The 22,670-nt window shown below is 39.8% G+C and overlaps 1 protein-coding gene and 1 long non-coding RNA gene across 2 annotated transcripts; one reads left to right on the plus strand and one right to left on the minus strand.

Annotated features, from left to right (window-relative positions):
* Positions 1-960: 960 nt before the first annotated feature.
* LOC116687288 (uncharacterized) lies at positions 961-17,471 on the minus strand. The gene is made up of 3 exons (XR_004331501.1): positions 17,400-17,471; positions 15,664-15,666; positions 961-971 (listed from the first exon to the last, which is right to left on the minus strand). It is a non-coding gene; the product is annotated as an uncharacterized LOC116687288 (long non-coding RNA).
* A 461-nt stretch (positions 17,472-17,932) lies between these two features.
* On the plus strand, positions 17,933-20,212 carry LOC116687287 (green-sensitive opsin). Its single transcript, XM_032512555.1, has 6 exons — positions 17,933-18,407; positions 18,508-18,676; positions 18,888-19,053; positions 19,187-19,426; positions 19,531-19,644; positions 20,183-20,212. The coding sequence occupies exons 1-5, from the start codon at positions 18,023-18,025 to the stop codon at positions 19,627-19,629; spliced, it is 1,059 nt and encodes a 352-aa protein (XP_032368446.1). The 5' UTR covers positions 17,933-18,022; the 3' UTR covers positions 19,630-19,644; positions 20,183-20,212.
* Positions 20,213-22,670: the final 2,458 nt, after the last annotated feature.

A 22,670-nucleotide genomic window follows, 5' to 3' on the forward strand; every position in this document is an offset into this window, starting at 1 on the left:
CAACCTTCCAGCGCCTTATGAATAGGGTGGTGGCAGGTCTTGAAGGTTGTGCGGTGTATTTGGACGACGTCGTGGTGTTTAGTGATACTTGGGAAGAGCATGTCCTGCGTATCCGAGCCCTGTTTGACCGCTTGGCTGATGCGTGTCTCACCGTCAACCTGGCAAAGTGTGAGTTTGCCAGGGCAACCGTGACTTACCTCGGGCGAGTGGTTGGGCAGGGGCAGGTTAAGCCCGTGGACGCCAAAGTCCGTTCTGTCTTGCAGTTTCCTGTTCCAGCGACTAAAAGAGATCTGATGCGTTTTTTGGGCTTAGTGGGGTTCTACCGTGGGTTTTGTAAAAACTTTTCTACTGTGGTTGCGCCCTTGACGGATCTGTTGAAAGGTAGCACTAAATTTGTGTGGTCTCCTCGTTGTCAGAGTGCATTTAACAATATCAAGTCTCTGTTGTGTTCTGCTCCGGTCCTGGCTGCACCGCGTCTGGATGAGTCCTTCAAGCTCCAGGTGGATGCTAGTCAGGTGGGTGCTGGTGGTGTGTTGTTGCAGGAGCATGAGGGAATAGATCAACCCGTCTGCTACTTCTCAAGGAAGTTTAACTCTTGTCAACTGAACTATTCAACAATTGAGAAAGAAGCGTTGGCTCTTATTTGGGCACTTCAACATTTTGAGGTTTATGTCAGTTGTGGGAATGGTCCGGTGGTGGTGTACACTGATCACAACCCCCTGACTTTTCTTAGTTTGTTGCAGTGTGCAAATCAGCGTCTTGTGCGGTGGTCTTTGTTTTTACAGGCCCACAGTTTAGATATCCGGCACATTAGAGGCAGTGATAACGTAATGGCGGATGCTTTGTCACGTGCCCCTGTTGATTAGTCAAAAGTTACTCTGTCTGGTTCTGTTTGTCTTTGCTTCTGTCCTTTTACTGTCTCCTTTGCAGGTGCCTGGTTGCTGTGATGGGGTTGGTGGACACGAATGGATCTCTTCTGTTGAGTGTTTTGGGGGCCCATATCTTATGGGGGGGGGTGTTACGGCCCCTGCATAATTTTGTCCTTCTCTGATTAGGTTGATCGTGAACACCTGTGGGCCAGTGGGTGCTGATTGTTTAAAACCTGGTGCTAGTGCTGAATGGAGTCTCTCTCTGATGCCACGCCCCGTCAGCGGAGGCGTCCCCCATCCCGGATGTCGCTTTTGTGTTTCATTCTTTAGTTTATGTTAATAAATTACTTTTGTTATACTTTCATATGTGGTGCGTCTCCATATTTGTCACGGTCCGAGAGCCAGGTCGTGACAATCTCTCTCTTCTCTCTCTCTCTCTCTCTCCTCTCTCTCTCTCTCTCTCTCCCGCTCCGTCAGTCAATCGGGTCTGCGGGTCTGTTCCGCTACCGTTTAGGGTTTCTTCAGCTTCAGGTTTGTTTTTAACTTCGGTTTGTAGTACTTACATAGTAACCAGTAGATTTCTGGTGAACGTGGGTTTCAGACATGCTGCTTGATTTAAATGCGACCGAGTACGGATACGGATACAGATAATTCATGTGGTAAACAGATACAGATACAGATACAGATAATGCTGTACTCGCTCATCCCTAATTAAGACACAACACAACAGAAGTGTTTCCAGGGACACTTTTAAGTGATGCACACATCTGGTGTGGTTGCTGCAGTTTGACATCTTAACTCGGCTGTCCATCAGTGGTGTTGAGAAATAAGTTATAATGTTTAAAGTTTAAAGTTAAAAGTTTTTTTGGCTTTTACATTTCATTTCACTGATATTGTATGATTCTGATTGTATTACCTATTGCAGATATCTGCTGTTCAACTAGCAACATCCTTTTGCATATTCTAGTTATCCTTTTTCTAACTAACGCTTTGATGTTGTCAAATTGATTAAGATAATTTCTTAATTTTCTCTTGCTTTGCTAATTAAATTCCTATATACACACAATTGCCATGTGCTATATTAACTGGCTAGATTGATGGACTAGATTCCCATTGCACTCATGAACTCATATGTAACAAACTTTGAAGATTTCTTATTGTTGGGTTTTGACTGCGACAAGTCAACATGTCTGCTGTCAGTCAGAGGTTTTGTTAGACTTTATCCATCAATTTGACTAAAAGAGTCATACATATTAAGTCATAACTTTGAATAATATTTATTTAATTATCATATTTTACTGGGAATGAGACTGTGAATATGAAATATAGTTTGTTTTTTTAACATCACAATCACAGTAACATTTAAGGCTAAAACACCAACCCGACGGCAAACCTTCGCAAGAAAACTGACTGCCTCTCCGAGTGGTCAAAAAAGCTTGACCGTATGTTTCGCGCAAGACGTAATACGTCTCTATAACAGCAGGCAGCGCTAATCTGTATTGTTGCCCAAAAAATGAAAATCGGCAGCTGATTGAACAATCGCATCACGTGGGTCTGGCTTCTTCGGAATTTCAAAACCAGACCATCATGGCATCTTGTTCGGAATACAATCTCATATTTTACAAAAATAGTTCACCAAAACGTGTTTCTGAAAACATTTGCAGTGAGAAATAGATCATGCAGTTGCTAAATCTGTCTTCATTTTAGATTGACAAAAGGTCAGTTTAAAAGATTTTTGTCAGATTTTGAGAGACTCTAGTCAGACTCATCCCACTCATCATTTCCGGGTTAGCACTCCACAGGGCTGCCAACTCTCACGCATTGGCCGTGAGACACACGCATTTGACTAGTTTCATACGCTCACACGCCACATCCCCGATTTCTCCCGCTGAAGTGTTAACCCGGTCAGTCAAATTTCTGAAAGATGAGTTTCTCTATAGATCTGGCTGTTGAGCCCCAAATGGGCCTCTGTCTCAGTCAGACGGTCTGAATAAGATACTGCCATATCAGCGGAGCAATAACATGCACAGCAGACTATATTACAACTCTCCAAACCTTGGACAACAGAGATGGGAGGAGTTATATTTTGAATGTGCACAAAGTTGTAAACATGAGCAGAAATCTGATGAAACACATCTGAGCAATATGAAGGCCAGGGTTTTATAAATTCATTCAAATGAATTAATGTATGATTCACATAAATAAGTGCGCATTTAAAGAGATGTACTTCTCCAACAAAACACCTGAGGGCCTTATTTTTTGATATATTCAATTGTTTCCAGCATAACTTGATGTAGACATGGGTATAAATATAGCAGAAACATTCACTGTGTAATACTCAAAATGATATATTTTGTCACAAAATCTGGAAACAAAACCTATGCCATTGGGTTGCCAGGGCAGCTGTGACCTGTCCAGATGTTTGTGCCAGCACGAGGGGGGGGGGGCAGATACTGCAACGTTGGGCCACTATTGTGCTTCTCTAACCTCTGTGCATCTCTAAATGTAACTGTAAATAATTAATTCAATGTTTCATAAAATGAACAAATAGTCTTTATTTTCCCAAAAAAGTAAATACAGTAAGTGGGTCCCAGAAGATGAGGGCCAAACATTACTGAGACTTGGCACAAAGGTTAAAGGATTAGAATTTATGTAAATCCGTGGTTCTTATTCTTTAGAATTTCAGTGGTCTTAGTTGATCCCTCTGGTTGACCAACATTAATTCAACTTTGGGTCCCTGGTCCCTACACCAGGGACCCCTGGACCTGTTCACCACAGACCCAAATCTTCTCAGCTGTTGCTACTGACATATGCTACTGTCTCTTCATGTGGTTCATTATGTTTGGCACATTGTCTGGGTCAGTTCTTATATCATGGGAAGATAATACAATGTGTAATCAAGTGATGACTGATTAGCATTAATGTAAATGCTAAATGCCCTAATACCTGTTGATACTACAACAAAGTAAAAGGCTCTTAACCCTACAGTTTTGGACATATCATGTAAGACTTGATTTCTCCATTTTTTTGCAAAAAACTCTCCAGAAAGTGCCATTTAATGTTTTTTTTTTCAAAAACAATTCCTGTGGGGGCATACCCCCAGACCCGACCTAGGGAGAGCCCCCCATCCCCCCGCACATAACAACTCCCATTTTAAACCCTGAAGGATAATGATGCTGAAAGAGCCAAAGAAATTGCTTTGTACGTGGCAAATATATGGGTTGGCCCCACCAAATCTCACTCCACGGTTTGGGGAAAAGTTGGCAGCTCTGACTCCACCAATCAGATTGGTCATTGAGTTTGACTGCCCGCCTTCTGATTCAACATGTCAAATAGGCTCAAATAAAGGCCAACGGGTCTTCCGGCTAACGACTGCACAGAACACACCAAACAAACTCGAGTCACTGACCTTGCCAGAGTGTCCCACGGCCAATATTTGGCTTGGTGTGTCATGGCCTTTAAAATACCCTTTTCAACACTATAAGTTCAGTCACTCAGGGGCTGCTATGTCAGTCAGGACACTTTCTTTACACCTAGAATATGTGCTGATTTGTTGCTTGAAATAACTAGCTACAACACACTACAATCTAAAGACATATTATAATAAATAAAACAATAAATGTTGGTGAAAAGGTGAAAAAAACAGGCTGACTGTGGGTGTTGTTGAACCTCAAAAAACAGAAGTGGACAACTTCTGGCACTTTCTCCTCTCATTTCACTCTGCAGCCAGCACTTCACTTCAAGATCAGCTCATCACAGGAAACATTTGTATGATCCATAAGAAGAGAGACTTATTTTTCTTTCAATTCATAAAACCAATAAGAATCCCTACTAAGAAATGGATTTTATTTAGTGTAATTAATTGTTTCATATTAAAAGTAAACTGTGAGAACTGGTCATATACTCAGCCAAATTGTTCAGAGGAAATGTCTATTGTATATTATATTGTACATATTAAGTAAATTCACAATGGTCTTGCACTGAAGTAAACCTCCATACACCTGGTATGTATGCAATGCATAGCCATCTTTCATGTCTTCATTAAATTGCCTTGCTTTAACAGGAAAGCTATCCACACGGTGAAAACTGAAAACCACATAAGGGAAACCTGAAGATTGCAGCATGTTTGGTGCCATCCTTCTAGGTGTGGAGAAGGAAGACAACATGGACATCATCCTCTGTTCTCAAAAGACTTATAAAGATGATACTATCATCAAAATACAATTCAGCTTTTCTGATGTAGACCGACCACATTCATTTTAGATTCATTAGCAGAATATATGGATCACTGAAGGATCACTCTTACTTAGTTTTATGTTCAACTTCTTTTCTGTATAGGGTCTTCTTTTGTTATAATTGATGCAAGATAGTGATTACATATTTTTAAGAATACAGTTTAAAGAATTTGCAGGGTTGAGTTCAAGGAGGGAACAAACCCAGTGCACTAGCTTACACAATTGAAAAGGTTTAGATTAACCTGATTAGAAAACATCTGGAACTGCTTGCTAGATGTTTACCTGAGAGCAAATCTCCTGCAATATATGTTTACTGTTAACATCTAAATCTTTACTCTTAAATGACAATATCCTGTTGGGATATAAAAGCTGAGTCTAAAGAATTGTATTATTATCTCCAAAATAATTGTATTTAAAGAATGCAATAAATATGAGCCATTGGGAATGTTTTTTGTCAAATGACTACTCTTGATTTAGCAAATTTGCCACATGCGTTGTTAAATACAACACTGCAATACAACACTGCAGCAATTTGTTTTGGGGTTCAGCACATTTGATAGGTACATTTAGCACAAGTCATCTCTCTTCTAATCATTGGTCATTAATGTTAAGGTACATCTTCTAACATCACATTTGTGTATAGGTTATTTTGCATGCAAGAATTATAAGATGACATTGTGTTTGACCTTATCTTGAATAATTTACATTCTGACAAACAAAAATGCCATTATAGTATTCCTATGATTTGATTATTGTACATAATGACTTTAAACATACCTATGATATTGCCATCTCAAGGTGTTTGTCAACCTGGTCCACATTCCAAGTGCATTCTATACTGTAGCGGAGTTAGCATATTTTATATTAGTTTGGTTCAATGGAAGTTGAAAAGCATGCTTTGCTCTTCCCCGGCTGCTATCTGTGAGTCAACATCTCTTTGCTATGGAAATTGACAAGACATTTACTATCTAATTGGGAAATTTATTGACTGATTGGCAGGGATTAGTGGTAACTAACAAGTGGTAACTTGGTGGCACGATAAAAGGATTGTTTCGACCTTGCGAAACAAAAAGTGCTAATATTAGGGACCACTTTCAGTGAATTCACACACATATTTACATAACATTTTATTCTCAAAAACACGTTTCTGCATGACTTACATGTCATGAAACCCCGACTGATCATTTCTGTGGCAACAGTATCCCAGAATTTATTGATATCCACCTGTCCATCATAGTCTTGAGGTGGCCCCTTGATGTCACTGACTGTTAAAGGAAAAGTTTGTGTTTAGATGTCTACATGTGGAAACCCTGTGACTGTTCAGCATAAAAATTCAGAGAGAGGAGTTAGGATACAACATTTAGTTCTATGAATTATGAGAACAAAAAACTTGTCAAAGTTACATGGCATATTGAAAACACCTTTCTTATGTAGGTCCATCACAGCAACAGCTGGGCTGTATCCACATAATACACAAGCAAAATTGTAGTCATGTTCAGTAAGGGCCTTGAAATGGAGGTACCCTTGAAGAACCCTTTCCTTGTTTGGGAAGGACACTCCCTCAGTTGCCTCAATTATTTCAACAACTCTGCTGACAGCAGTATGTCTCTGTGAAAATGATCGGAAAAGCAATATTAATCTAATAGAAATATACATAATCTTTTGATAGACATGACTGAAAGGATTCTGAAATCTATTTTGACATTTGAGGACTCCAGAAATTATGCATTAAGTGCAGACAAACAATATATTTCCCAGTATTTCCTCCGATACAAACGTTTCTTGTCATATTTATTTGCTGGTCAAACTTACAATATCTTGTCTGAGAAGGATATGAACAAACAGGCTTGTTAATGTGTGTGTGTGTGTGTGTGTCATGTAGTGTGACAAATATTTCATCAATCCCAATCTATTTTGAAATTTTTAAGTTCTCACCTGTAATGCATTTCTAATTGTGAGGCATAAGTGCACAGACAGGATTATGTGGTCATCTAAGTTGTGGAGACCTTCATCCCACTCCTGGTATCTGTAGAACATGCCACACTTCATGCATGATTTGCTGTAGGTTGAAATGCCTAATAAGAAAATTGAACAAAAAAGTGTTAAAATTGCATGCATGCCTTTTAAGAGTTATACATTTTCTGCATTTCTTTTTTTGGGGGGGGAAACCTTACTGTATGATAACAATGTAAAAATGTAGTAACAATCAAACATTCAAACCACTCACCTTCTACTCTGCCTGTGGTCATTTGAATCCTCCCTTTTGACGTGATGAGTACAGGGTCAGTGAGTATGTCATCACACTTCTTGCATCTGAACTCCTTTGGTATCAGGTGCTTTGGCGAGGTACCCAATTGCTTTTCATTTCTTGACTGTTCGATGACAGCCTTGGGGAGTACAGCAGGTAACGTTTTATGTGAAAGAAGGTAATTTAGCATTTTTGCTACCCCTTGGTCATTAGGTGGATAAGACCCTTCCTTCATTTCACTTGTGTTTGTTTGGTCTGTGGTGGGATGTGGTGAAATGCTTTTTTGTTCTGTGGATTTAACCCTTTTCAACAGCTCCCTTTGTGTTGCTAAAAGGTGCTATTTTCCAACTGATTTGTGGAGACAAGAATGCCTAGCTTTTGAACATGGACAATGCCAGCTGTTATGTATACTGTATGTATGCTACCACAACCCTTTCAAGCCTAGAATACTATGACACCTTTGGCTTGTTGAGGGTCTTCAGGGGCCAGGGTTGTCTGTTTGGGGGCCTGTGGAGGATCTGGAGGGGTGACAGTGGCCTGTGGAGGATCTGGAGGGTTGACAATGGCCTGTGGAGGATCTGGAGGGGTCTGGAGGGGTGACAGTGGCCTGTGGGGGTCTGGAGGGGTGACAGTGGCCTGTGGAGGATCTGGAGGGGCCATGGTGGGCTGATTAGGAGCCATTAGATAATCTTGAGGTCCATGATCATGGTCCATTAGGTGCTTCAGAAATTGAGCCCTGTTAATTATTGTTACTTGGCAATACAAGCAGTGAAAGTGAGTAGTGTTTCAACAACCCAATCCACATTTGATGATTGTGAACTCTAAAAGAGGTCAAATTATAAAATGTAATGAAATACATTACACTATAACTTAGGGGTAGATGTCAGTCAGTAATTAATTACAGTGTCTTCAATGACTACATTTCAAAAGTAGTACCTTTGTGCCTGACTGAGGCATTACAATCATACGTGGGGATGACCTCCCCATGTATGATTGTAATGTGTTTCTATACATAAAAAAAAAAAATTCATGATTACAAACTCACAAAATACTGCCTATCCATTAATTGTTTTTCTTGTAATCGGATTAGTGTTTTTACAGTGCACACCACCGAATGCGATCTGATATTAATACATTAGTTTAACTATAACTGCTCATAACATGAGGCAGAATATTTCACAGTTCTGTTTAATTGTTTAAAGTTTTCAACCACACTGCCCAACAGTTGGAATCAACACATAACGTCTGCCATGTAAAACAAGACTCAGTTATTTTCCTACCGAGACAAGCTGTTACTTTAGTGTAATAATTCATGTCATAAACATGTTTAACAAAAGGAAATTCACTGCCGACAGATCTACACTGAAGACAGATCTACAGGCTGTCATCCACACGCGAGTCAGTGGCACTGGCACCTGCACTTGTCACGCTAGGCGCACTAATCCTGGGGTGGGAGAGACGTCTGTGCTAGGTGTTGTGGATCTGAGCTCTCCTTCATCTCCCGGTTGCAGATGATTCAGAGACCGTCCATGCACACAACGATTGTAACATTGCCCCTCAATGGAAATAATTTCCACACTTTCAGATTACTTGGAGCTTGCATAGACAGTTAAAGAAGGGAACTAGCCATCCAATCCGAACCTCGGCCCACTCAACTTGTGCAGAAACATTAAAATAGACATGACCAGCTTTTTTAATTGTTTTTAAAACTACTATAAAAGTCACACTTACTTCCATTATTTATTGTTTGAAAAGGGCTGTCCGAAACGTAGGAGCATACCGCTGAATTTACTCTGATATTACGATGAAATGACTGAAATGCTGGAGGGGGTTAAACGTTGAGGGGCCGTTTAACTCCGCCCACATTGAGGTCTGCGGGTCAGGGGCTTCTCAGCTGTGCTGTGTGAAGTCAGATAGTCATGTGTGGTCATGCAACGCTTAACCATAGATGTTCAGTGGAACAAGGACTATGGATGTGAATATGGTACACTGCCATAACTTTTCACGAATCACTGGCCACTGTTCATCTTCAGTCATCTACATTAAAACACTTCACATTTTATTGTACATCACAAAAAAATAAGACAAGAAATTTTAGCAAGGTTTCACTGACTTTTTGTTAGTTAATGTTTGTGCAAGGATAAGAGTTACAAAAATCAACAGACTTGACATGATAATATATACTGTTCCTATCATACAATGGTATCTATACAAGTATCCTTTAACAATATGTAGCCTATATATTAAATCCAATGTAGGGCCTACCTATTACACTTTAAAGATATATTGATCCTTATAAGACAGACGACAAACACCAACAATAAACAAGTTCATCTTAAACACCCACACAGCCTGAACCGACGAGAAAACACAGAAGCTACAAATGCAGCACAGTTCCCTGTAGTGTTTATAAGTGCATTTCAATCAGGAGAGAATTTGTTGCAGATATGCAAAATTTTATTAGTAAGCTACATATGAACAATATGAAATTTACAACAATATGAAATGTACAAAGTCTTTGGAGATTAGACTCCATCATGTGAAATATGTTTTAAAGGGTTAGCAAAACCCAGACATATCCCTCCCGATGGAGTCTAGATACTGGATGGTGAAGTTAAGGAGCATGAAGACTGGAATGAAGGAACCGTCGGATCAGACAGCCGGAAAAGACCCAAGTTGCTGTGTGCTAAGATGACCGGAGGACGAAGGGGAGGAGGAGGGTCGCACTCTTCCTGAAATGACAACTGACAGCTGCAGAGGAAAGAACCGATTTAAAGCAGGGATGTCCCGCCGTGATTGGCTTGGGAACACATAGCCGATACTGATTGGATTAACTGAAAGTAAAGCCTCAAAACAGCTAATCAGTTTGATCTTTTCGGTTTCCTGAAGGAATTTAAGCTCAGCTTCATTAGTCACTTGAATTGTTAAAGAACATTTTACTTGTTTATTGAGGTAACACAGCTAATCTTTAATATATAGAGATGACTATATTATCAGAACAGTTAGTTGATTTTCATCTTTTTTTCCTTTTATTAGTTATAAGGGTGGCATGTCAAAAATGTTCACAATAATAGTGAATGTTCTCTGCGTAATTGTAGCCATCTGGCCTGGTCTACTTTCAACGTCCACTGAGCTGTTCTAAGATTAATGAATGAAGGAAAAAACATAGTTTTGGCTAAGATACTAACTCTTGTCTCCTGCCCTGGTCCACTGCTAAGAAAATGGACTTCTGTCAGTTAATTTGTCCCAAACCCAACCTGTGGGCCAGTGATGCTTCTACTGTTGTTCAGGCTGGTTGTCAAGTTCTCAGACAGCAGCAGCACAACTTATTCTGATTACACAGCTGCACAGTGAGTTTTACTGGGACCATTTCTGTGGAACTTCTTACTCTTGCAGGGACAACAATAATAATGAAGCAATTTAACAAAAAAAAGTTAAAGGATATTTCAATTTACCTAAAGCCATTAATATGTTTGTATAATTGTATCATTTTTCAAATTATTCTGCCAAATTTGTTTGTAGAAAACTTAGCCAATCCAAGAAAAAGTGACCAAACCCACTTGGTGCCATGGTAGTTGCTTTCAGCCCTTGGAATTCAGTATCCTGGACTTGGATTGGTGTTTTCTGCTGCTGTTTTCCACTGTCTGTTTTTATACTGCCATTCAGATGTCCTTGAAGCCAACATCTAGTGACCATTGGAATAAACTGCAACTTATTGCAATTCTACTCTAGTTTTACCATTCAGTCATGCGATGGGTCTGAAATCTCCCTCAATCACATCGCCCCATAAAACTCAATAGTTCACTCTATAATGAACAATACATTAAGATTCCAACACATATGAGTCAGCATCATTTTGCGTAATCACTAACAGGTGTGTCGTCACACAACTGTAATTTTTGCATCTATAAAATGTGACACATCGCATTGTGGGATTGTTGGCAGAAAGCCTTCACATGTCATGCACACTTTCATAACATTATAAGACTTTTTTTTTTTTTCCCACTTAGAGTTCATACACTGAAATAAAATGGCCTTTAACAGTAAAAATAGTGCACTACTTAGTAAATGGGGTGATTTCAGACACAGCCAAGGTGTTCCCCTGATGCTATAAACCTTACATTTGCTGGTATATGCTGGCATTGTGGGACTGGCTCTGTGAGGAAAAGGGTCCCACAGAGTTATAGTTGTAATAGTCTACATTAACCACCAGCACAGACTGGATGTCTACATAATTAGTGTTGAAATGTTCCCATGAGTGTTCCCTCATAGTGGAACATGAAACCAGATGCAAAGTTCGAGCTCATAGCATTTTTGTAACCTAACAACATGAGATGATTCTATGTCAGATTCCAGTAAACAGAAGCATTTTCCAGTCCATCCCATTTTATCCAGCATGGCTGTCCAGCACAGTAGTGTTCTGTAAAATTATTCTCGTAGATTCAAACCTATTTTTTGTGTAATATTGAAATACAGTACATCAAGTTGTCCACCAACAAGTTAATGTGTGGGCGCACAGTTGTCAGATGATTGCAGCTATTTCCAATAGCCGGGCCTAGCGCACGCCGCCTTGACAGTTTATGTACACTGCCGCTGTAATGTTGTCTGTCCACACAACGACATGCCTCCCCACTATCACTGGGGTGAAGTGTTTTAACACTTTCAGCACCGTGGACAGTTCCGGGCAGTTTATGTGGGGGAGAGGGGGTGGCCACTGTATGACAGTCTATCCCCTGAGTGTGTAAAGTAAGATGCAACCAGTAAACAATGAGCAATCCACATCATCTTCAGACTCCATCTGTAACTAAACAAAATAAGACAATCAGCTATAAAACTGAAAATGCAACATATCTTATTTTCAAAAGTGGAAATTACATAGAATGATAAAAAAAAATCTAGGGCGAGACAAGATGACATGTAAATTGCTGTTAGTGATTTTATATTTCTAAGCCTATCTAAAGGCTGGTTAACCACTGTAAGGAGGAGAAGTTGGACAGTTTAAAAAAAATTGCATTCTGCCTTTTTGTTTTGGCTTTTCCCTCCATTGTACTGAACCGTGATGTCTAAACCAAGGTATGAACCGAACCATGACTTCTGTGTAACGTTCCAGCCCTATTTGTTCACTTCTTCCAAGGCTATTGCTATTGGGGTTATCCCTCTGCATTTGCTCAGTTGTGAAGATTTTCTTTCCCGCCCTTGCGACCAGCACGGGCCTCAACTACGTCCGCGCATACTGTATATTACATGACCGAACCTGCTGTCCGGCTCCCACTTTTTTTTCAGCTAGCAGTATGATGACTGCTACCTCCATCGGTTCGCCTCTGTACCGGCTGCCGGACTGGCTACATCCTGCAGTCAGATCTCCACGCATTGAAGATGGCATGTAAATTCCGATTGCTTCAGTGATTTTTAGGCCCTAATTGTATTTGTATCTAAAGGCTGGTTAAGCACTGTGGGGAGGAGAAGTTGGACAGTTTGCTTTGTCTCGTTGCATTTGTATCTAAAGCCTGCTCAAATTAGTCTAGCACAGCTGTTGCAATGGCCAGCAGTGGTCTCCGGGGCTGTGTCTGCCATGCGTGGATAGTCAAACGGCTTAATCCAGACATTGACATAATTTGGGACAAATCAAGGTGTTCTGTGAACACTTTTCTTCTGTGTGCAGCAATGGCTATGGTGTTCCTTTACAGTCTTTTTGCTCTCTCTCTCTTTCTCTCTCTCTCTCTCTCTCTCTCTAACAAGGACAGCCATAACACAACCCTGACATTTCAAGACAGTATCAGTCTAAGCATGCTTTCATTATGAATAATCCACAAAAGGGCTGCGTCTACATGCTCCACATGAAATGCATCTCTACAAATATGGTGGCAGTAGGAGTGAGATGCTATTTTGTGGCAGTCAGATTGTCACCCCTATTACCAATGTTGCAAATATGTCATGCTTTTCTATTTCAATTCTTTGTCAAATGTTTGAGGGAAAGCTATCAATGTAAAGTCAATGTTACACAACGTTGCCACATCCCTTAGCAACAAATCTTACACTAAATGGTTTAGAATATATCCCATTAGAACAATTTGTGCATAAGACTAAAACGGCTTAGCTCCAAACAGATTCAGTGGCATTAGAGATAGATTAGAAGTAGGGCTGAATGCATTGGCAATTAAATTGGGATTTGTTAAAATTAGATTTTCTAATCTCATGAGCTGCGATTACACCCTGGTCACGTGACACGCATTTGTAGAGGAAGTTTCTGCAAACTGATACGTTGCTACCTCACGGGGCAACACCATTAACCTGTATAACCACTTAAAAAAACACCACAAAGCCTTGTTCGATAGTTACATGGCTAAAAAGCCAAACATAAGGGTGTCAGCTGTCAAGTGCCACCCAACAGGGATCACTGACAGCGTAACTCTACATGAACATACGTACTTCAGTAACAGGACATGGAAATTACTCAAGCAGTAAAAGTTTATCGCAAAAGAAAGGATGCACCTCAGTACTGTGACCAAGCCTGGGCTGGCAGCTTTGATAAATACACTGGATAAGCGATACAACATGCCCTCCGCACATATTTTAACCAGATCGCCACACCAAAGCTAACGTGACACAAAAAATGTAAACAGAGCTGAAAGAATGAGTTTTTTCCCCTGCTACAACTGACATGGTCAAGCAGTAGGATTACTACGGCTGACACTGCCATACTCGTGCACATATACATGTATATAGAGACTGTGTATAAGATGTGCACTGGGTTTGTTTCCTCCTTGAACTCAACCCTGCAAGTTCTTTGAACTGTCTTCTCAAAAATATGTAATGACTATCTTGCATCAGTTAATACAAAAGAAGACCTTATACAGAAAAGAAGTTGAACATAAAACTAAGTAGGAGTGATCCTTCACTGATCCATAAATACTGCTAATGAAAAAAAGGTCTGTCTACATCAGAAAAGCTGAATTGTATTTTGATGATAGTATCATTTTTATAAGTCTTTTGAGAACAGAGGATGATGTCCATGTTGTCTTCCTTCTCCACACCTAGAAGGATGGCACCAAACATGCTGCAATCTTCAGGTTTCCCTTATGTGGTCATTCAGTTTTCACCGTGTGGATAGCTTTCCTGTTAAAGCAAGGCAATTTAATGAAGACATGAAAGATGGCTATGCATTACATACATACCAGGTGTATGGAGGTTTGCTTCAGTGCAAGACCATTGTGTTTTTACTTATTATGTACAATATAATACACAATAGACATTTCCTCTGAACAATGTGGCTGAGTATATGACACAGTTCTCACATTTTATTTTTAGTATAAAATAATGAATTACACTAAATAAAAAACATTTCTTAATAGTGACTCTTATTGATTTTATGAATTACAAGAAAAATGTGCTGGCTGCAGAGGGAAATGAGGGGAGAAAGTGCCAGAAGTTGTCCACTTCTGTTTTTCGAGGTGAAACAACACCCACATTCAGCCTGTTTTTTTCACCTGAAGAACAGTTGTTGTTTTATTTTTTGTAATATGTCTTTAGATTGTAGTGTGTTGTAGCTAGTTATTTCAAGCAACAAATCAGCACATATTCTAGGTGTAAAGAAAGTGTCCTGACTGACATAGCAGCCCCTGAGTGACTGATCTTATAATGTTGAAAAGGGTATTTTAAAGGCCATGACACACCAACCCAAATATTGTCCGTCGGACAGTCTGGCAAGGTCAGTGACTCAAATCTGTTTGGTGTGTTCTGTGCAGGCGTCGGCCGGAAGACCCGTTTGCCTTAAAAGTGTCCCTGGAAACACTTCTTTTGTGTTGTGTCTTAATGTTGCGTGTTGTGGTTTCCTTGCATTCATTTTCTTATTGTTGCGTGTTGTTATCTATTTGCATGTGTTTTCTTACTGTTGCATGTTGTTATCTCTTTGCATGTGTTCCGTTATAGTTGTGTGTTGTTATTTCTTTGCGTGTGTTCTCTTATAGTTGTGTGTTGTAATCTATTTGGGTGTGTTCTCTTATTGTTGTGTGATGTGATCTGTTTGCGTGTGTTCTTTTACTGTTGTGTGATGTGATCTATTTGCGTGCATTTTCTCACTGTAAATTGCAGTGCAGTGGCCTCTCAGGGGTACCGTACCAGGGTGCCGCAGCAGCCCCAGGTTGCTCAGTGTACCTTTATAATGAATGACGTCTGTGTGCTGTCAGTCTGCCCAGGAAAGGCAGATGTCCATCTCTTTGAAATTCACTCTCCTTCCCTAGATACTAGATACTGGACTGCCACAATATGTGAGGTTTCATTATAGAATCAGAGGTTGTTGGGAGCAGTGCACAACCTGGGTGGAAGCTCACTCTAGTGGGCTAATTCAGGGAAAACAAGTCATATCTGAATAAACAACAGAGGGTGAACTAAACAGATGTTTAGTATTGCTCATAGATGTTGCATTTTACTCTCACAGGGGCTGAACTTCATTATCAATAACACATTAAATGTACCTTTGCATACAGGTTCTATGTCGTATATGCTTTGCCATCTAAGAGCTGTTTATTATAGGGTGCATCTCTCGAGCATGCACAGTCGTGGAGATTTCTTTTGCGCACTTGTGCCCTGCACGGGCCCCCTTATGTCCGCAGTTACTGTGTATTACAGCTGCGAGACCAGAGATCTGCTCCTTATTTTTTTTTCAGCAACAAGCAGTTTGAAGACTTTGAAGAACAGCGATGTCCACCGGTGTACTGACTGATGGACCAGCTACATCCTGTCGCCAGACCTTCATCCGAGCTGCATGGTGTGCCTTGGCCCTGTTCCTGGGTCTGGCAACCAGTCAGGTAAAGTAAGGATACCACCAGCGGTGACACCCAGGCATCCCGGGAGGGGATCTCCTTGGCGGGCAAGAGTCTGCTGACCTGGCTCTAAAGCAGAGCCTGGCCTCCATCTTGCTTCTGACGACCACTTTTTTCTGCCAACGGAAGCCCACACTGTCATATCATATCTGACGTTTCTTTCCCCTGTCCCCCTGACTCCTTGTCTCCTAGCTTGCATTCAGGAAGACAGCCTGGCGGCCATTATAATGACCTCCCACCCTGTAATGAAAAGCCAACGGCTGTTGCCCTGGTTGCTGAACGGGAGCTCAGGGAGAGGTTTGGGGTGTCTCGTGGCACTACTTAGGCAACAGCTTTACACTGTTGTTAAATCAGGTATGTTGATCTGTAACAGCCGAGCCAATAGGCTGTATGTGAACACAAATCTCAAGTAACAGAATGAATAGCGGCCTTGTTTAGCGTGTTATTCTTGACGGCCCTTTCCGGCGCTGGTGTGTGGAGAAAGGCTTGGACGCCACCTTGTGTCCTCTGCCTCTCGGTTGTGCTTTCTCTAGCACCTTTATGGGATTTAATCCCAGGGCTGCGGGCTCGGGGGTTCCCCTTTTGAGCCTCTGGCAAAAATCTCTCTAAGAATGTTGTTCCTGACGTCGGCTAGGAGAGTGAGTCACTTATGCACACTGTCAATCTCACCACCCTGCATTTCTTTTAGAGAGAATGAGAGCACGGCTACTTTATAGCCAAATCCTTCATTCATGCCGAAAGGCAGAACAAACGGTTTTTGGCTGAAAATTTCTTACTATGAAGGGTTTCTTCCTTCCTCCTCATAACAGTGAAGCAGAAAAGCGTCTCACCGAGTCTGCCCAGTGCTCAGTATGTTTTACGCATGGCAGACATCAGGCGGATGTATGTAACACTCATGCGGCTCTTTCAAAACAGGGGATGTCTCACTGTCTGAGGTTACCACCCACGTTTTAGTGTAAAGAGAGTACCCACGGCCCTCCTCAGAGGTAAGACAGTGGCTGACATCTGTGCAACGGCGTGCTTGGCATCTCCTTGCACAATGTGTCCCCATGATTCACTTGGTCTTATCCACACTTAACGGTATGTGATGCACTGATGCTCTTGAATGCCATGTCTCCATACAGAGTGCCATGAAGAACGTGCTTTGCATGAATTAATGATGATCTTAATTATGGAGCATCTTCAGGAAGAAAGAAATCTTCTCGACTGCAAATGCGCAATATACCCAATTGCAACAGCTCTACTAGGGCTATGCCTATACTCACAGAATCTGGAGTTACACTATGTAACTATCATTGCTATGTGTGTATCAATACATTTTAATAGATAATCATTTGTAATTGTTACATTAAGAAAATTAAATCCCTCACCAATCCTTCCTGCAATACTTAAATATCTAGTAGCCTAGTAGTGTATTCCATTTGAAATTGTAACCACTACTATCTTAAAATATACTGAATATTCTTCAGTTAAAATTTAATAAAAAAGACTATTTCAATTTAACTTGTTCCAATAATTGTGAGAATTTAAACACAGCCTTCCATATAAAAAGAAAAAGTTGTTCTCATAGCAACGCTTTCTCCTTTATTTTCCAAAACATTTCAAATATAGGAAAGTAGGTCACTGTCTTAAGGTCAAATATCAACTGAACTTGAGCTGTCCACTTTGTCACAATCCTCTTGTAATCTTGTTTTGCCGATTTGTGGATAAACTCAGGAAGGTATAAAACAGACAACTGGACAACATAAGCCCTGGGAGGCAGCTTACACCACTAGTGACTACTGTGTGACTGTGTACACTATTGTTACTATCCTTCAGTTTTAGCCTGAGCAAAGAAGGTAACTGAAAATGGCTTGGGAAGGAGGATTCCAGCCAAATGGCACAGAAGGCAAGAACTTCTACATCCCTATGTCCAATAAAACTGGGGTTGTTAGAAATCCTTTTGAATACCAACAGTATTATATGGCAGATCCCATCATCTTCAAGCTTCAGGCTTTTTACATGTTCTTCTTGTTGTGTACTGCAATGCCCATAAACGGTCTGACATTGTATGTAACGGCTACGAACAAGAAGCTCCGGCAACCTCTCAACTACATCCTGGTCAACCTTGCTGTTGCTGGACTGCTCATCTGCATTTTCGGATTCATTGTTACGATCACTTCTGGTCTCACCGGTTACTTCATTCTCGGACCCACTTTCTGCGCTCTTGAGGGATTCATGGCCACACTTGGAGGTAAGAATGGCGTATCAGTAGATTCCTTCTTCAGTTTGTCTTCAATGTGTTTGAAAAAAAAATTGCATTATATGAATTAATCTATACCTTTTTTCTGCAGGTCAAGTTTCTCTATGGTCCCTTGTAGTCCTGGCTGTTGAGAGATACATTGTTGTCTGCAAACCCATGGGAAGCTTCAAGTTTGGTGGAAATCATGCAGGAGCTGGAGTGCTTTTCACTTGGATCATGGCTTTTTCATGTGCTGGACCCCCACTGTTTGGCTGGTCCAGGTAATGTACACATTCTTTTTCTTTTACCTTAGATTTTTGGTTAATATGAATTTGTATTTTAAACCGGCATGCAAAAATGTCTATTTCTAAACCACTCAAACACACCATTCAGATCTTTTATATGCAGAAGGTAAAAGTATTTTGTCATAAAACATTGATAAATGTCTGCATGATTTGTTCTTCTCTAACCCAACCCTTAAACCATACACAGGTACATTCCTGAGGGCTTGCAGTGCTCCTGTGGACCCGACTTTTACACTCATGCTCCAGGCTTCAACAATGAGTCATATGTTATGTACATGTTTGCCGTCCACTTTTTCACTCCCGTAACAACCATTTTCTTCAGTTATGGATGCCTTGTGCTGACAGTCAAAGCTGTAAGTGAAGTTTAAGTTATTTGTTTAAAAAAAAAATGTTTGTGTTAACATTCAAATTAACTAAACTAAAAATGCCACTACTGTATATTGTAGTGCTTATTGAATGAACTGATATTTAGTTTATTAACCTTAGGCCGCAGCCAAGCAGCAGGAATCAGAGTCCACCCAGAAGGCAGAGAGGGAAGTGACACGCATGTGCTTCTTGATGGTTATGGGCTTCCTACTAGCTTGGGTGCCATATGCCTCTTTCGCTGGTTGGATCTTCCTGAACAAGGGAGCTTACTTCTCCCCCCTGACAGCAGCTATACCTGCCTTCTTTGCAAAGAGCTCAGCATTGTACAACCCTATTATCTATGTGCTGTTGAACAAACAGGTATGCACAATACTGTCTAGTTTCTAGCATTTGCTTTTTCTTATTTGTTCAATCAAGAAAAGTGAACGTGTTTCTGAATTTGCTGTCTTTGCTCTCTTTCCCAGTTCCGTAATTGCATGCTGAGCGCTATGGGAATGGGTGGCAGTGTGGATGATGAGACCTCAGTCTCTGCCAGCAAGACAGAAGTGTCCTCTGTGTCCTAAGGGGAAAGACTGCAGGTGAAAGCAAAAAAAGATCCCCTTAAGACAAAAAATGATTTGTATTACAAGTTTGTTTTCTGGAATTTTATTTTATTATTGTTAAATATGTGCTAATGAAGATATGGATCATAACATATCAGATATTTTTAAGGACATTAAAGGTGAAATGGATACAAAAAAATAAACTAACAGATATCAACATTACCATTTCCCAATTAATTACTTACATTAAGACATATTTTTTTGTATTAAAAGTTGTCTGAAATGTTTTGTTATGTTTATATTAAATGAGTCATTTTCTAATGTTAACTTTTGCTGAATTTAGGAGAAATTCACAGGTGTGAATATACAAAGTGTAGTGAAATAAACACATAAATGTGGATTTTGTATTTTTTCTTCCCAAATAGTCTGAAAATTAATTGAAAAACTATGGTTTTGCCTGGGGTGTCGCACCTTAATCACTATGCCATCCTCAAATCTGTGGACATTTCTTAATGAGAACTTTCCAGATTTTGAAAAAGATCCAGTCATTCTTATTTTTTTTTTTGCCAAACAGATTTATGGATATGATGAACGGACTCTGGACCGAACACGCTGCGGGATTCAGTCTCAACTAACAACTGTAATGAAATGCATTTGCTGTAGAGGTTATCTTGTACAGCATTTGTGTCTGTATGTGCAAGCGCATATGAGTGAGTGAGTGAGTGAGTGAGTGAGTGAGTGAGTGAGTGAGTGAGTGAGTGAGTGAGTGAGTGAGTGAGTGAGTGAGCAATTAAGTGAGCGAGTGAGCAAGTAAGTGTGAATGAACTGTGACTCATATGCAGGATTTAATGACATTCAAAACACGTCAAATATGACACCATTTTCTGCCATGATGAATGTGTAATCACACCGAGTCACTTTTCTTGTAATTAAGTGTTTTACTGGTCTGCCAGTAGCATCATTTTAATGTATTAGGATAGCAAGCAATATGAAAAAGACAAAAAAATATGGGATAGACTAGATAATACATGCATGAACAAAAATAAATGTACTCCTGTGTTCATTTATCAAAAACATGTTGGTTTGATTACCTGTTGTTTAAACAAAAGTAGCCCACACATTCACAAATTTAATGTACATATTTTTGAGGTCACTTACCAGCTAGTGTGGTTTTCCCTGTATATCAAGTCAAGTTAGGTCAATTCTTTTAGCACTTAAAAAAAAAGAAATTGAAAAAAAAGTTTTCCTAAGAGTTCAAACACACTTGAAATTACATGCTCTCCTTGCCTAAATGTTTTACCAAAAAAAAGTGATACAGCTTCTATATACTTTGGCCCTCTGGGATGTGCCTGAGGTCATTGGGAAGTTAACACTCATTTTTTTGATCCAAGTGTCATTGTGATTCTAGGCCTAACTGACACAGAGCTAAAGAGGTTAAAATAGAGAATTTCTTTTTCCGTCCAAGTAAAGCATCTTTAAAATGATTGAGAAAACACCACTGTAAGCATAGTAGAAGGGATACACACAAAACTAGTACCCTACCCACGTCTCAACTTAAAACAGAAACAATCCAGAAGAAAAACACTCAGAAAATTACAAAACTTCTCAAATACAGAAACACATCTACACATATCACACACATACTTGGAATAACTATATACATACATGTATAGAAATAGAAAGGTGGTTCCAAACTTTTGGCCAGTACTGTATGTGTAAATCTCATATTTGTCTGGGTACTTTTGAAACAGTTTTTAGTTGCCACTATAGTATAGTGGCAACAACGGCGCGGAAAACTGTCTGAAACACAAATTGTATAGTGACTATTCAATTTGTGTTTCAAGTGACGATCCCAGGACTCTCCAGTAGATGGTGGTAGGGCAACACTTATGGATGCCAACCCTTGTTAAAGTACAAAGAAGCCCATGAAGAAGCCTTGCCAAATGTTTATTTTTTATTATTTTTTTATTGCAGAAAAAAGGAAACAGAGCACAAATGATATACAAAAGTATACAAAATAACATATACATACATGAGGAAAACAGAATACAATACAATTTAGCCAGGGGAAGCTTAAAGGCCATTACAGAGACAAGGAGGACCATATTTTTACAGTTTTAACTGCCTTCTTGTTGTTGGAGCCCGAAATCAGATTTATATAAAGTACAACTTCATGGAAATAATGTATAAAATTAGGTTTTCTAGAGCTGAATTTATACTTATGAATGTGAAAATTTGCCAAAAGGATTAATACATTTATATAAAATAATCTTTTCTTTACTTTGAATTATATAAAAGCAAAATACAACATTATCCCACAATAAGGCAAAGTCTTTACAGATATGGCCAATGATGTCTGTTGAGGTTTTGCCAAAATCTTCTGGTGTGGGAACAATACATAAAAGGTGCAAAACAGTTTCTGGGTGATCTTCACAGAAAGAACAGTTTGTATTAGTGTCCCTTTTAAATTTTAGCATGTAATGACTCCCAGGGTAATATCTGGGGATTATTCTAAATAATACTTCTTTCACCTTGTTTACTATCAGGTATTTGTGAGGAATCATCCAAACTGGGCTAAGTGATCTGAGAACGCTTTGTAAAACTCTGCAGTTGAACCGTCAGTGCCGGGGGATTTATTGTTTTTGAGTAAAGTAATCGAATCAGTGACCTCTGTCTTTGTAAGAGGGGTGTCACAATAATCTATGTCTGCCACATTAATATTTCTTACGTTATTTACCGAGTTAAGAAATTAAGACAGAACTTCTTCATTATATTTTGAGCTGTATAGATTGGTGTAGAATTTTGAACAAAAATCTGAAATTAATTTAGCGTCATCAGTAATGACTCCATTAGTATTTGAATTGTAGATAGTTGATTTTGGCTCGGGATCTTTCAAGGAGGAAAAAGTAGGCCTATGCAGAATTTTGTTCCCCCTCCTCCAGCCATCTCTTCCTAGACCTTACAAAGGCTCCCTCTGCTTATTGTCGATATAAGTCATCTAATTTGTTTTGGAGTTTGCAAAAGAAATAATTTATCCTCCTCTGAAAAGCCTTGCCAAATGT

Source organism: Etheostoma spectabile, chromosome 4 (assembly GCF_008692095.1).
Source record: "Etheostoma spectabile isolate EspeVRDwgs_2016 chromosome 4, UIUC_Espe_1.0, whole genome shotgun sequence".
In the NCBI taxonomy this organism is placed as follows: domain Eukaryota; kingdom Metazoa; phylum Chordata; class Actinopteri; order Perciformes; family Percidae; genus Etheostoma; species Etheostoma spectabile.

Coding starts and splice junctions, on each gene's coding strand:
- LOC116687287 (XM_032512555.1), top strand. CDS start 18,023: ATGGCTTGGGAAGGAGGATTCCAGCCAAATGGCACAGAAGGCAAGAAC. Junction 18,408..18,507: donor ATTCATGGCCACACTTGGAG/GTAAGAATGGCG, acceptor TTTTTTCTGCAG/GTCAAGTTTCTCTATGGTCC. Junction 18,677..18,887: donor CCACTGTTTGGCTGGTCCAG/GTAATGTACACA, acceptor AACCATACACAG/GTACATTCCTGAGGGCTTGC.